The 14,974-nt window shown below is 41.6% G+C and overlaps 1 protein-coding gene across 5 annotated transcripts in view; it reads left to right on the top strand.

Annotated features, from left to right (window-relative positions):
* The window catches only part of sbf2 (SET binding factor 2), a 106,129-nt gene that overhangs the window by 81,649 nt on the left and 9,506 nt on the right, over positions 1-14,974 (top strand). For all 5 annotated transcript variants that reach the window (XM_088992446.1, XM_088992444.1, XM_088992445.1 and 2 more), the window contains exons 24-35: positions 508-683; positions 832-965; positions 1,066-1,267; positions 1,755-1,951; positions 2,131-2,271; positions 3,469-3,552; positions 5,130-5,204; positions 7,141-7,319; positions 8,269-8,445; positions 8,634-8,735; positions 12,406-12,591; positions 14,727-14,853. In XM_088992446.1, the coding sequence (XP_088848572.1) occupies positions 508-683; positions 832-965; positions 1,066-1,267; positions 1,755-1,951; positions 2,131-2,271; positions 3,469-3,552; positions 5,130-5,204; positions 7,141-7,319; positions 8,269-8,445; positions 8,634-8,735; positions 12,406-12,591; positions 14,727-14,853 (1,780 nt within the window). The remainder of the gene's footprint in view (positions 1-507; positions 684-831; positions 966-1,065; positions 1,268-1,754; positions 1,952-2,130; positions 2,272-3,468; positions 3,553-5,129; positions 5,205-7,140; positions 7,320-8,268; positions 8,446-8,633; positions 8,736-12,405; positions 12,592-14,726; positions 14,854-14,974) is intronic.

Below are 14,974 nucleotides of genomic sequence, written 5' to 3'. Positions count from 1 at the left end.
ACACATACGCACACCTCGTTCATGGTTTTCGATAACCTCCTTCTTCTGCTCGCCCGTAATTTTCTTTTGTGTCCTCTTTGGCTTAACACAAGCCTGTGGTGGGGTCTTTTTCGGTCCCATAGTAGCAAAAGTACTCCACTCTATAACAAACCACGTCTGCACTCAAAGAAAGAGGGTGAAGAAAACTAGTCCGCCAGCCACCGTGGCGCTGTTCGGCCGTGTGGTTTGCTGTTCTTCAGCTGAAAACTAGTCCACCAGCCATCGTGGTGTTGCTTGGTTTTGTTCGTCCACCGAAAACTAGTTCATCTGCCAAGATTATATGCTCGCGAATAAGGCGAAGTTTGTGAGCTAAAGCGTTCGTACGCTAAGGTATCACTGTAATATGATAATATTATAATATTCAGTTTGAGACGCAACAGATATTTGCATACAATACAGGTGCAACACGTAGAAATAACAATACGCCTATGTATACCAGTATTCTTAACTCTGTATTTATTTTTACAGTTGATAAAGGTGGCTTTTGACGAAGAGGTGAACTCTGAAATGGTGGAGATCTTCAGGAAGCACATCCAGCGAATCCGCTTCCCACAGTCCATCTTTAGCTCCTTTGCGTTTGCCGCAGGGCAAACTCAACCTCAGCTTAACCTTCCAAAGCAAAAAGAGAGGAACACTGGCTTTAGGTTCGTGGTTGACCTTGTTTGATTATGAAAAACATTTTACTGAAGTGAATTTACGCATCATTTTAACATAGCTAGAATTGTTGAACAATCTTCATGCTAAGCAGGAGAAATGTAAATTGAGTCGTTTTCTGCTCTGCCATTATTTCAGAACACTCTCCAAGACTATTGTCAAAGGAGCCAAAAGAGCAAGCAAGATCACAATGGGCCGTAGTAGCGTGACCACACTGAAAAGGAATGACAGAGGCAGCAGAATGACCTGGCACGAAGATGATGACATATCAAGTAAGAGTGGGGGTGGGGGAGAAATGAATCAAATTATTGTGATTCAAGCTCAATTTAATTGTAGCTAGTGCCAAACGTCACCTCTGCATTTGTGCTGCAGTATCAGATGATGGGGAACCGCCAACTTGCAGCACTTTGAGAGCCTCCGAAAAGTCCACTATGGAGCAGCTGGTGGAGCAGTCTTGTTTCCGTGACTACCAGCGAATGGGCCTCGGTACGATCATGGCCAGCTCATCTCGCTCCAAGTCGGGCGACCAGTTTCGGATCACGGCTGTGAATAGGCTTTATTCTCTTTGTCGCAGGTATGCAAAATCTCAGGAAATGAAGATTCCCAGGAAACACACTGAAATTGTGACACATAATAGTCGAACTAACAAGTTAATTTTTAGTGACTCGCTCATCCAATCCTATATCACATTCAGACACCTTCATCATCTCACAAACTATCAGACCTGAGCAAAAAGCCCCATAAGAGCATCTTGACAATACATTCGTCACTGTGCCGTCACGAGCAGCAACACTGCAGTTGTCTTATGTAAATCACAACTCTCCGCAATATGATTGGATGCACCATTCAATGTGATCGAGAGAGTCGAAGGAAGTGGTGTCAGCACTTAGAAATAGCAAAAACATTTTTGGGAGATGCAACACGGATGGCTATTTAACACTATCGCCACTTTTATCACCACAGTTACAAAGACTTCAGACATCATTCAACTCGTAGTGATACCTCCACTTTCTGTCATTTACCCAAGATAAATCTTTATTTTTATTTTTTGTCTGCTTCAGTTATCCGGGTCTGCTGGTGGTTCCTCAGGCCATACAAGACAGCAGTTTACACAAAGTGGCACGATGCTACCGACACAATCGTCTGCCTGTTGTTTGTTGGAAACATCCTCGCACCAAAGCCGTGCTCCTGCGCTCAGGAGGGTTCCATGGCAAAAGTGTGGTGGGATTGTTTAAATCACAGAACCCTTCTTCAACGGGTGAGTGTGAATATCTTTGCAAGAATTTACTTTTTCCGTTCCTCTGTTTGCATCAAATGAATCCAAATGTGTTAGTTTGGGGCATTTCTCTGGACCTGTAGACCGTTTTCACTATATAAATCACGTGTGACCGGTCAAAATCTTTTTTGGGTTGAAAAGCCATTCTGTTTTTGATGTAGCCCCTGCATCGTCCTCTGAATCATCCAGGAGCCTTGAACAAGAGAAGTATCTGCAAGCCATCCTCGACTCAATACCCATTTACTTCAAAATGAATGGACATAGCACCCTCTCTAACCGCTCCATCATAGGCCTCTCACCAGGTATGTGGATAATTTCCTTCACATTTGGCTTGGTTTTGATGCCTGTTATTTTCAGCTTTCTCTGGGACCCATGTAGCCATCAGAAGGTGCGCTTTTTTCTTAATTTCATCATAGATTCGCAGTGACTTGAAGCTAGTGTACTGTAAATTAACTTGTTCACTCCCATTCACTAATTTATTAAGGAATTGAAAATGTGACATAGAGCGCCATTCCCGAATTTGTTCGGGTTTAGTTTTTTCTTGTTTGTTTTTTTTTCCTTTCCACAGGGGGAAAAATTTCTGTATTTTTCATGTTAGCGCTTTGTTCCACCTTCAGCTACTGTTAAAGCCCTATATATACTAATATGCGTGTAATGCATTTTATTTTGGACAGCCACCCCCATTTCAAGCTCATATTACTCCAGACCCATATAATTTAGGAATTAACTCTTTTTTACTGATGAAAGAATTGAGTAAGATTTCTGACGCTGCATTGAATGTTTATGTAGTCCTAAAATTCAATATTCTGTGGGTCCTGGAATTCGAGTGACAAAGACCCTGGCACTGGAGTGGACCCATTTTTTTCACGTCCGGCAGTAAATGAGTTAATCATTGTGTTTTGACAAGTCTGGTTGGTGCTTCCACCTGACCTGAATTTGTCTCACTTTAGGGGAAGGCAATTGCAAAGAGGCCAATTGCATGCTTGCACTTTGTAGTGTTATTTTTGGTTCACTCCAAGTGTGTTCGGCTTTGCAATCAATCTCAAAATGTGTTTGCCTCAGTCTGTTTCTTATTTTATACCTGTGTGTTTTGTTGTGTGTGACAATAAGGCACCATAGTTGTTATTTGGTACCATTTGGAAGGAAACTTGTACAATAAAAGGTTATGCAAGAAGCACAGGTCACCACCCGGCCCATCCATCTCCTCAGACTTGTGTATCCTCCTCACAAACTTTTCAGGATGCTTTTGCGCTCACAAACAAGCAAGCACTGTGTATTTTTTCGCAACGAAAAGTGTGCTTATCACTGCAGATGTACCAACAAATATAAGTCGTTGTTTCTGCCGAAACATGTTACGCTCTTTTTTTCCACTTCTTGACAAAAAAGTAAATAATGGATTTGACATTTTGTCTTGTTCTTGCGCTTCAGGGTAAATAACCATTTTGGGTTGTGTTTCTTTTCCCCCTCTTACATCATGTGTAAATGTTGTGTCCCATCAGGCAGTGAAAGGAGAACATCCAGAATACCAAAGATGGCTCCCGTCCATTTAGACATCCCATTTTCAAATAGCTTTACACGAGGAGGTGAGTGTCACACAATGCTCTAAATTAAAAGGGAAAGAATGCACTTTTGTTGTATCTCTTGATACAAACTTTTCATCAGACTCCATAGTAACATGCAGATTGTGAAGTGAGCAATAACTAAAAATAAAACAACACAATGAGTCAACTGATGAATGGACCATGACTTGTATTAACCTGTAGTCAGATAAATATTACTGTAAATGTAATCACACAAGAATGTGAAACTTTCAGAAGAGTCTATTAGCACTGAATGTTTGGTCTTGACTTCACAATGTTGTGGTTGATGTCGATTTATATCTCAGGAATTAGTCATTAGATCAAGGTCAAAGGTAAAAAGGCATTGAGGTTTATTCTTAATTTTGGGATATATTACTCAAGGTTGTTGATCCAGACAATTAGCATTCAAATAGATCACACTCTGTTTTCCCCCAGAAGAAAAGTGACAATGCCAAGAAAATGTAAAAACCTCACCGCTTTCATTCATCAGGCAAATTTATGAAATCTGTAATTATTTTGCTCCCTTCTCCCAGCACGTTCCTTTTCAAATCCCAACTGACCTCTCCAAAGGTGGCCATAACCTTAATCACTCCTGCGGGTTGGGACACGTAATCCACCTCCAATTAATCGCCACACTCCCACAACAGTTCCCTTGTAAATTGCCTGGATGACCTTTCCAAAAAATGCTGCCACATTTCAGTGTTTTTTTTAAATTATTTTTATGAGCCTACAATCTTGTCATAGCAGTGCTGGAACAAATGATGCAAGAATTCATTCAATGATTCAATTCATTTTTGAGATGACATTGCAGCTTGTTTTCAATGTTCTTGAAATATTGTTGCTAAAAAAATTATTAAAATAATAACCATCATTGATAGTCTTATCCTCCAAAAACCTGCATATCAACCATTTCCATGCCAGTGCTGTATGTCTGTTTGTATAGTGAAGCATTCTATACATTATCTCATGACCAAACATAGCCGCAAATATCTGTATTGTGCAGATATTGCACATATATTAAAAATGTGTTTTCTTTAACTCATTCACTGCCACTGCCCAAATTTGTACAGGTTTTGTTTTTTCATGCTTGGGTGCTGATAAAGCGCTGGCCGTGGTCTCTGGCAATGCTTTCTTCATTCCATAAGGGGGCAGCATTTCCCTTGTTTCGATGTTAGCGCTTTGTTCCAGCTTCTGCTGTTGTTAAAGTGCTATACAAACCAATATGTATGTATTGCATTGTATTTTGGACAGCCACCCTCATATCAAACTCATATAACTCCAGACCCACATTATTTAGGAATTAACTATTTTTTTCTGATGAAAGAAGGTTTCTAAGGTTTCTAATGCTGTATTGAATGTTTATGTTGTCCTAAAACTCAATATGCTCTGAGTCCTGGAATTCAAGTGACAATGACAAAAAAACTGGCACTGGAGTGGACACATTTTTGCACGTCTGGTAGTGAATGAGTTAAATTTCCGACCATGCATGATGTGTGCGCTATTTCAAGATAAAATGTTTTAATGACATTGATGTTATTTTTCATGTTCGTCTTGACCTCCTCTACACAACCACCGTGCAGTGCTTGAGTACAGAGATAAACTATTCACTCACTCAAACCCAAAACCAACCAATCAGGAGAGAATCCACAACCAAGGTATAGTGCAATCCCCCCCCCCCCCACCCCCCCACACACACACGCCCTTTTTCCCCCTTCTCTTTCTGAATTTCATTGTAACACCTCAGCTTTCCTCTCAAAAACTAACCAGACACCAGGCATATCGCCATTCCTCAAAGTGCTTCTCAGCCACTAATGACTAATCATCACAAGAGGGAAATAAGTGCACCTCTGGGAGCTGCGTTTTTTACCAAACCCAAGTGGCTGCTCTGATCTGGCCTATTCCACTGCTAATATGTTGGCTCAGCAAGGCCCACTGTGGTCAGTTGGAAGCCAAGTCCTGACTGCGGAGGGAAGGAAGCAGTTTATCCTGGCAGACCATCATGAATCAAATGAAATGAGGCACCTCTGACCGTGCACGTAGTTCAGCAAAGACAGCCCAGATAAAAATCTTGATGCAATTCAAAAGGAATAACTCATTCTAGTCCCAGCGAAGCAGCAAGACAATAAACACCAATTGGTTGGAGGATATCTCCATCATTCATTTCAGCAAACTCTCTGGGATCATTTATTGAAATGTCAGTTTGTGATGTTTCATTTTAGTTGGCGTCAGGGGTTGCCAGAATTGTTTTTAGCACTCTCGGGACATGATGGTGAAGATATCAGTTTTGATGTTAAACCAGGAAACCTCACATAGTCACACTCTGCGGGCAAAAGTATTAGGACATAAAATACACTGGGTCCCTGAGAGAGAAGTCACCTTATGAGGTTCCCGTGAATAGAACTAATTGGTCTGATTTTTTTTACATATTTTTTTTTGCTTTGACTTGCAGGCATAATTTGAGATATGAGCTTTGTTGATTGAATTCAAGTTAACAAGCACAAGTTTGACAGATTGTGATTAATTCTTAAAAAAACGTATAATCCATCTATCCATTAATCATATGAATCACTGAACATCACATGGGTCGCAGGTGGTCTGCAACCTGTGCCCCTCTATTTGGGCAGCAGGTGAGGAACACCTTGAACCTGTTGCCAGCTAATTGCAGGGCACACAATGACAAACACATAGTCACACTCACAATCACACCTAGTGTGATTGTGAGTGTGAGTGAACCAGCCTGCAATTGATGTTTTTTTTCTAATGTGGGAGGAAACCGGAGTATCCGGGGGGGGGGGGGGGGGGTCCATGCAGGCACAAGGAGAACATGCAAACTCCACATAGCACAGCCGGAGGTCGGATTCATACCCTCAACCTCTCCATATGCTAACCACTCAGTTGTATGCAACCTTTTGACTGCTCAATAGCTCTCAGTCTTAACTTGATTTCCAAATTGGGCCTAAACAATGTAGACAACTTCCAAGTTTCAAGAGTTTATTGAGGGAGAAATATCGAACCCAGACCTTAAGCCCATAAAATAACTTTGGAAATAAGCAGAACAAAGATTTTGAGTTTGGCCCGTTCATCCAAAATTCATCCAAAATGTTCAGCTGGAATTACAAGACACAAACTTATCCTACTCAATGTAATGGATCTGTGACCCAACACTTTTGTCATTGTGCATCTCTTAGCATAGTTTATGGCAGGAGACAGTGAAAATGTGTTTTTTAATTGTTGCAAGGGATAACTGTGACATTTCCTTCCCGTGAGTAGGTATAAAATATGGTGTTTTCGGTGCATACTTTTTGCAAGGTACTGCTTGTTGATTTGTTGCCGCGCTAAAAAAAAACTATCCATTACCTCTTGCACATGACATTTCATTGAGCGATTCAAGGTGCAAACGTTTTTGCTGGTGCATGTAAAGAATGAAGGTGTTTATGTTTTTCCTGTTTGCTGCTAGACCTGTGTTCATCACTCAGTCTTAGTTTGTTTGACAGCATTTCTAAATCAGGGGCATTGGAACAGTCCCATGTGTGTGAATGAGCATGTGAGTGTGTGTTGTGATTTTTGTTTGTGCCTCTTATGTTTTGACAGGCATGTGGGCCAGCCTGCGCTCCAGCAGCAGGCTGAGCCAGCATACATCCACAGTAGACGTGGGCGCCAGATTAGCAGGGAAAGATTTGGTACCCCCTGCAGGAAGTAACAGCCTACAGGCCCAGCTACTCAAACAGCAAGCAGCCTTCTATGTATTTGGTGAAAAGTCACATTTGAAGGTAAAAATGGAGTTGGCCCACAGGGCGTTGTTTGCCCAAAAAGAAGTTCAACACGCTTTTGAAACAAAATTGACACTGTGATTCCTTAACACTGGAGTAAAGCCCATCAAAATCAGAAACCTTTAATAGTCCCACAATGGGGAAGTTTGCAATCAACAGCAGCAACATTGAAAGGAGTTGGAGGAGCGGTGGGAAGGGGGTCAAAAGATAAAACAAAGTATTCTATAAAATAAAATAACAATAGACTGAAATGTGTAACTGCACAAAAAAAGGTTTCCTAAAAAGAACTTCACATAGTGCAAGGTATTAAAATACAGTATTGAAAGCATATTTGATATACCGGGATATATAACTGTATTAACCTGACATAAGGTGGCTGTGCTATTTACAAGGCGTGGCTCCAAGTCTTTTTTGAGGGGGGCGGGGTGTCATAGCATGAAGAGGTCATAAACTATTTGCTTGTTTTTTTTTTATAATATATATTTACCTGCAATTTGTAGTAATTCTAATCGTTAGTCCATAACTTTACTGCTGTAAAATTTAAAAATCTCCACTGCGAGACGAAAAGTACATCCAATCCAATCATTCGCATCACTCATTTTAACCACACCTCCCATTATTGCTAAATTACATAATTTTAGGACATGAGTAAACGTCACCAGTCTCTCAGTCAGTCGCAAAAGAAAAAAAGGTCACAGTCCAACAGATGACAAATCCCCAAAAAGTCCTGAAGCTTCCCTTTAGGAATTAACACACAATAATAAATATTTCTCAAACACAGAGATATACTCACGACCAATCAATTTAGATTTTGGTGGGGAAGCATTCCTAATGTCAAATGTTTTCTTTCGTTCAACATAAAAGTGGTAAAAGGGGAGTTTGGATTCTGATGAGCCCAGGTGAAAGGCCAAAGTATATTAAAACCCGTGCCTTGTGTTCCTTTGCGCAGGGCCTTAGAGTGGACACCTCTCTGAACTGTGAACTCGTCCCGGTGGACTTTGCGGACATGCGGCAAGTGAAGAGCTCCTTTAAGAAGCTGCTGAGGGCTTTTGCTCCCAGTGCCAACTCCTCCGACTCAGAAGACTCCTTCCTCAAAGCTTTGGAAGACTCGGAATGGATCCTGCAGGTGACTTTTTTTCATCAAGCTTTTAGTGCTAATGTTCACCATGTCAGTCAACGCTCTGACTCTCTGTGGACTTTGTTCCTTTATCTGATATGTCTTCTTTATGGTTAAAACGTAGATTAAAAAGTAACAAACGCTTGTCAGGGAGTAACTGCTGAGATAAATTGTCATTCTATGCCCATTTGTCACAGCTTCACAAGATCCTGCAGCTGGCTCTCTTTCTGGTGGAGCTCCTGGACAGCGGATCATCTGTTCTGCTCAGTCTGGAGGACGGCTGGGACATCACCGCACAAGTGAGAATGTTGCACAAGCAGGGCCCTATTTCTTGAGAGAGAAAAAAGACAGATGCGTAAGAATTTCAAAGAAATTGGAAAGTTGACACCTTGAGAAACCAAAACAGATTTCTTGTCTTTCCCAGAAAACATGAAAGCAGTCGCATAAATTTAAAAATCACATTCACACCTAAGGGGAAGCAAAGACTCTTCAATTAACCGAACTTGCATGCTTTTGCGTCATCAAAATGGAATAGTGGGTGTAGACCTGAGGTTATGGCTGTGGACATGCTCACCACCCAGCCCAGTCTGCTGACTCCAGTGCGCAAAGGAATGCTTTAAAATAGCCCTGAAATGATAGCTGATCTTCATCAAAGTAATACACTTGGTGAAAATGTGGCTTCCCCGTATGTCTGAGTGATTTCCCAATCATCCAGGTTATCGTAATCCGCAAAGGTTGACCGCTTCACTTTTTTCATGACAGCCATACTCTTAACTCATTCACTGCCAGATGATATGCAAAAATGTGTCCACTCCAGTGCCAGGGATTTTGTCATTTTCACCCAAATTGCAGGACCTACAAAATATTGAGTTTTAGGACTACATAAGCATTCAATTCAGCATAAGAAACCTTACACTGTTTTCTTTCATCCGAAAAAAAAAGAGTTAATTCCTAAATTATGTGGGTCTGGAGTTGTCTGAGCTTGAAATGGGGGTGCCTGTACAAAATACAATACAATATTGATTACTATAGCGCAGGGGTCGGGAACCTTTTAATAAGAGAGCCATCAAAGTAAAATATTTAGAAACACGCACATGCACGCACGCAAACACACATGTGATTTCAACAAATTGTCAGAATATATTATTTAAAATAACTGTGATAATACTCACCATTCATATGAATAGTTTTCCGTTCCTCATGATTGGTCAAAAAAATCCAGCCAAACGATCGGAATGAAAGTCAATTTGCTGGGTACATACGCAAAGCTACTGCTAGCTAGCCTGCACACTGCTCATTAGCTTGCACGTTTGCTTTCTGCTGTCTCTCACGGAAGTATATTGATGCTAACGTTAGCATGGGGCTTGTCAAAGTGCCACTGATATTCAACTGTTCCATTTATGGTATTGTTTCATTGCAAATTCAATCACAGGAGAACCTTTTCTCTCTACAACGATGAATCCTTGCGTCTATTGAACCTGAACTGTATGATACTCAATACTTTTTTTACTCGTCAGGCTTATTTAAAAGGGGGCACTTACCTGTTTCGACATCATCGGCCATAGGTCAGTATCATCCAATCAAAATTGCGCTTTCCGCCAACTGCCGCCCAAACAGGAAATGAACAGCGAAAAAGCGAGAATATGTATTTAGTTTTATCGGTGAGCCATATGCAATCATCAAAAGAGCCATATATGGCTCGTGAGCCATAAGTTCCCGACACCTGCTATAGCGCTTTAACAACAGCTGAAGCTGTAACAAAGCGCGAACATGCACAAAAGGCAAATGCTGCTACCAAAACCTGAACAAATTAGGGAATGGCACTCCACGTCATACTTTTCAATTCCCAAATGAATTCGGGGATGGCAGTGAATGAGTTAAAATGGGTTGAGCCTTATGTGAAAGCAAGCTATCTGGCAGTGTCTAAAGTGATGGATTGCATATATGTTGCATTTTGTTTTTCCTGCCATGGTTTGCTTTCGCTTGAGTATCTCGTTCCCAAAAAGTCCCTCCAAACTCCCCCCCTGAGTCAAAATATTACAAGGTATGGAGGCTCTGACCTCTGTAAGAATCACAAAATCACAGAAATCTCAGCTCATCTTCCAGCCGATTGTGTCACCATTGAACTCATCGCGCATCGATGGGTTTTCAGAATGGGGTTTAGGTTCTTCAAGCCTGATGTCACCAAATTGTGCTGAATTCAACCCGAATGCTTTCTGATTATGTTTCCAAGGCGTGTAAACACTTATCGGGGTCCTTTGCGTGTCCATATTTCATTATGCTCATTGCTCATGTTTTCCATGTTAGTGTTGCAAGCGCACCACCATCAGGAGTGTCTTTCGGGGGAGTCTCAAGCCCCGTTTTTTTTTTTTTTTTTTTTTACTGTTGACGGGATCTCATGCCACGTTCATGTTGGTCCCGAGGCATTCTCACTCTCTACAGGTCGCCGGCTACATCTCGCAAAAATCCTGTTCAGCCTCAAATGGCATCCATCCAGGCTCTGACTTCTCTCTCCATTGAGCCATAGACACCCAGCACACAGAATACACAACTTTCTTTTCTATAGGCCATGTCCCCCCCCCGCGGTCTCTGTGGTCTGACTGTAGTTTAAGTGCTTCCGATCTTTGCCAGTGCGCCAGCGGCTTTCTCTGTCCATTGGGATTGGACGCTGGAGAAAAGCCCGCCAGCAAGCCTCGAACCCCCCAACCTCCACACCCACCCCCCGCACTCCTCTCATTCTTTCTCTGTCAGGGCTTATTAGAAGCGTCGAAGGTGACATGGACAAAAGTCCCGCCAAACAGATTGCCTGTGGCGTGAGCCTGAATTGTTTACCTTGCCTTTGTTATTTCAGTGCTATTGATAACAGATGATCGCCTTGACATCGGGATCCGCTTCGTGGTGGGGGGTGGTGCATGTATGCCATGTATGACAAATATGCTCGGCATGCTTTGTGACTGGTCGCCGCTTTCCTTTCAGTGGTAGAATGATTAACTGGAATTTTTTTTTTTCCCCTAAAATGAGCGGAAGGAAATGCTTTCTTGGTGACAAGAAATCCCATTCCTAAAGTGTCAAAGTGTCATCTCAGTCTAAAAGGCAGAGTTCATTCATTAAAAAATGTTTTGTTTTGTTTTTTTTGGGGTGGGGTCTTGAATATTATGTCAGCATGAAAGCATCCACCATTGGTGACATTTTAATTCCACACGGTATACAGAGCACACTCTTCTGTCTACAACATTATATACTGTACATCCCAGACTTCAAATGCTGTTAAACAAAACTCTGTTTGACATTTTTACAGTGAGGCTGTGTTTGAACAACTGATTTTCATGAGAATATTCAGAGAAATTCACGTTTAAATTGTCAGCTCGTCATTGACCATATTTTCCGGTGTATAAGGCACACCCAAAAGCCCTGATTTTCTTCAAAAGATGACCCTGCTCCTTATATGCAGTTGTGCCTTATATGTGAAGTAATATTGAGCTGCAACAGGTCTCGTAACTCCTATCAGCAGCTACCGACTCCATTTCCCCCGTATAAGAAGTCGTGCATAACCCCAGCCTATACTGTAGCGCCTTATAATGTGATGTGCCTTATATTTGGAGAACTTTTATATATTTATGTATTATTTTTAGAAAACTATATTCATTCATGGAAGGTACACCTTATAGTCCGGTGCGCCTTATATATGGAAAAAGTTTGAAAATACATCATTCATTGGGGGTGCGCTTTACACCGGAAAATACGCTAACTTTTTGTATATACAGTAAAGTCTCGTTATATCGATATCGGATATATCGATAGTCCCGGTTATATCGATACTATTTCTATGCACGCACAGAGAAAATTACATGCAAACAGGGTCGGATATATCGATAGTCCCGGTTATATCGATATTTTTTCGGACTCCCTTGAATATCGATATAACGAGACTTTACTGTATATTTTTTTGTGTGTGTGTTTTCTGTACAGGTGGTATCTTTAGTGCAGTTGCTTAGCGACCCTTTCTACCGCACTCTGGAGGGCTTCCATGTGTTGCTGGAGAAAGAATGGCTCTCGTTCGGCCACAAGTTTAGCCAACGAAGCAACCTGAGTCCCAGCAGTCAAGGCAGCGGATTTACGCCCATCTTTCTGCAATTCCTGGACTGTGTTCACCAAGTGAGTTTTTCTACTAGCAGAAGTGCTTCTACCCCTCTTTCTAAATGAAGCCATTTAATTGATATCTTCTACACGAACGAGCTCATCACATTCCCGAAGAATAGACATGAGGGCGAAGAAAGCGACAAGCGCAAAACGTCTGTGTAAGCTCTCAGTCGTACAGGACTGGTCCATCGATGAAAAGGTTTCTTCAGCCGTCATCTGTACTTCTTTGAAGGTGTCGGACATTTCTTGTATAAGAAGCGAAACGTCCGACACTTTCAAAGAAGTACAGATGACGGCTGAAGAAACCTTTTCATCGATCGACAAGCGCAAAGTTTAGTTTTGTGCTTGCGAATCCCAACGATGAATGGGTGATTTCAACTGCGTCTCGCATCAGCAAAGGCTGTGTCCCAGATGGTGCGCCAAAGCCGTGAACGGCAGAGAACTGTTTGTGCTTGCGTGTTTCGGCATCTCTTCGCATTTGGAGCAACACGTGAAAAAGTACCGTTTGGGGGATTGGGAGGAAGGCTCATGTGTGCGTGTGGGGCTTTTGGATTGGGCTTTCAGAATGAAGTGCTAGCACATGAGGTCCACGCTAAAAATGCTTCCTTTTGACAATATTGTCTATTAGTGTGCACACCCACTGACATCAACGCATAGTTTCTGCATTTGTCTTTTGAAAGGGTAGTTTTGGCAGGGCTTAGGGGGGAGGTGTCCTCTGGTGTGTTCTCAACAACGGGATTTCAGATAAGAGCTGAAAATAGAAGTGCCTCATGTCAAAAACAGCTGTTGTTTTCGCCAGCAGAACCAGGTGGCCTCATTTGTTTGATTCACACTATTGGGTATTAAGATTGGCACTTGATGATGATTGGCTCACTTCGGATCATCCACTGATGATGTAGTTTGCACTCCACATTCAGAATGAATCATTTCGGCCCTGGTGGGGCGTAATGCCTTTAGGACAACCTGATTCAGCTGTCATACCGGAGCTTCCTTTTTCCAGTCTAACCAGTTTTGGGCAAATTATTTACTAAAAGGAATGGATTATGTGCATTAAGGGTGCGATCTTATCAGTGATTGGAAAATTGGTTTCAAGTTTTGCCTTCCTGCTTCACTCACACTGAATCACAACCTGAATTACTTTAGCTCATTCATTGCGATTCCAGAATATATTCAGGAATTGAAAAGTGTCACATGGAGCACCATTCCTGAATTTGTTCAACTTTTAGGTTTTCTTGCGGGGGTGTCGATAAAGCGCTGGTCAGACCTCTGCCAATGTTTTTTCCCTTCCACGAGGTGGTAGCATTTGCCTTTTGTCCATGCTAGCGCTTTGTTACAGCTTGAGCTGTTGTTGAAGCGCTATATAAATCAATTATTATTATATTGTATTATATTTTGTACAGCCACCCCCATTTCATGCTCAGATAACTCTAGACCCATATAACTTAGGAATGAACTGGTTTTTTTTCTGATGAAAGAAGAGACTCTAAGGTTTCTAACACTGTATTGAATGATTATGTAGTTTTAAAACTCAATATTCTGTGGATCGTACAATTTGAGTGAAAATGACAAAAACCCTGGCACCGGAGTGGACACATTTTTGCACATCGTCTGGCACCAAATGAGTTAAAAACAACTGACTCACAGACAGACATACTGAAGTCTCTAAATTAAGTGTGTCAAAATATTTTTTTGTCGCAGGCTACATTGTAGTTACATGAATTTGGGGAAGCCATGAGAATGTTTAATCCCCTCCATATATTACACATTGAGCGCACAACAAACTAATGAATATCTAGTTTTTAAAATTGAAATAAAAAAAAACATGACTTATTGTGGTTTACATGGGACACTTTGAAATTTTGGTTCGGACTTTAGCAAGCATTATGGAATTTCGCAAGTTTGATTTGCTTTTGCAGGCCGAATAAAATGATGTGGCAGGCCAAATTTGGGCCTGGGGCCTTGACTTTGACACCCGTGCTCTAAATAAAGTCAGCTTCAGCTTCACGACAAGCCATACGTGGGGTTGCACTGATACCATTCAAGCAGAGGGGGCGTCACTGCTTGCTTCCAGACTATTAGTATGTGCTATACTTACGGTTATTTCCAACACTGCGGTAACTGCGTTTGTGTATTTGTGTGTAACCTGTCAGATTTTGATGCAGCATCCCGTGGAGTTTGAGTTTAATCAGTACTATCTGAGGTTCCTGGCCTATCATCACATCTCCAACCGCTTCAAGAACTTCCTGTTGGACTCCGACTACGAGCGCTTGGAACATGGTTGGTGTTCTTTCGCATCCAAACCAGGAGATTTTTTTTTCATAAATGTTTTTTGATTAATATTTATTTTTATTGAATACTTTGTTGCTGCTGCTATCATTTCACGTCATTCATACTCCCC

The sequence above is a fragment of the Hippocampus bargibanti genome, linkage group LG03 (assembly GCF_051943395.1).
Source record: "Hippocampus bargibanti isolate YZ-2025 linkage group LG03, ASM5194339v1, whole genome shotgun sequence".
Lineage (NCBI taxonomy): Eukaryota > Metazoa > Chordata > Actinopteri > Syngnathiformes > Syngnathidae > Hippocampus > Hippocampus bargibanti.
This window is presented reverse-complemented; position numbering and strand designations above follow the sequence as displayed.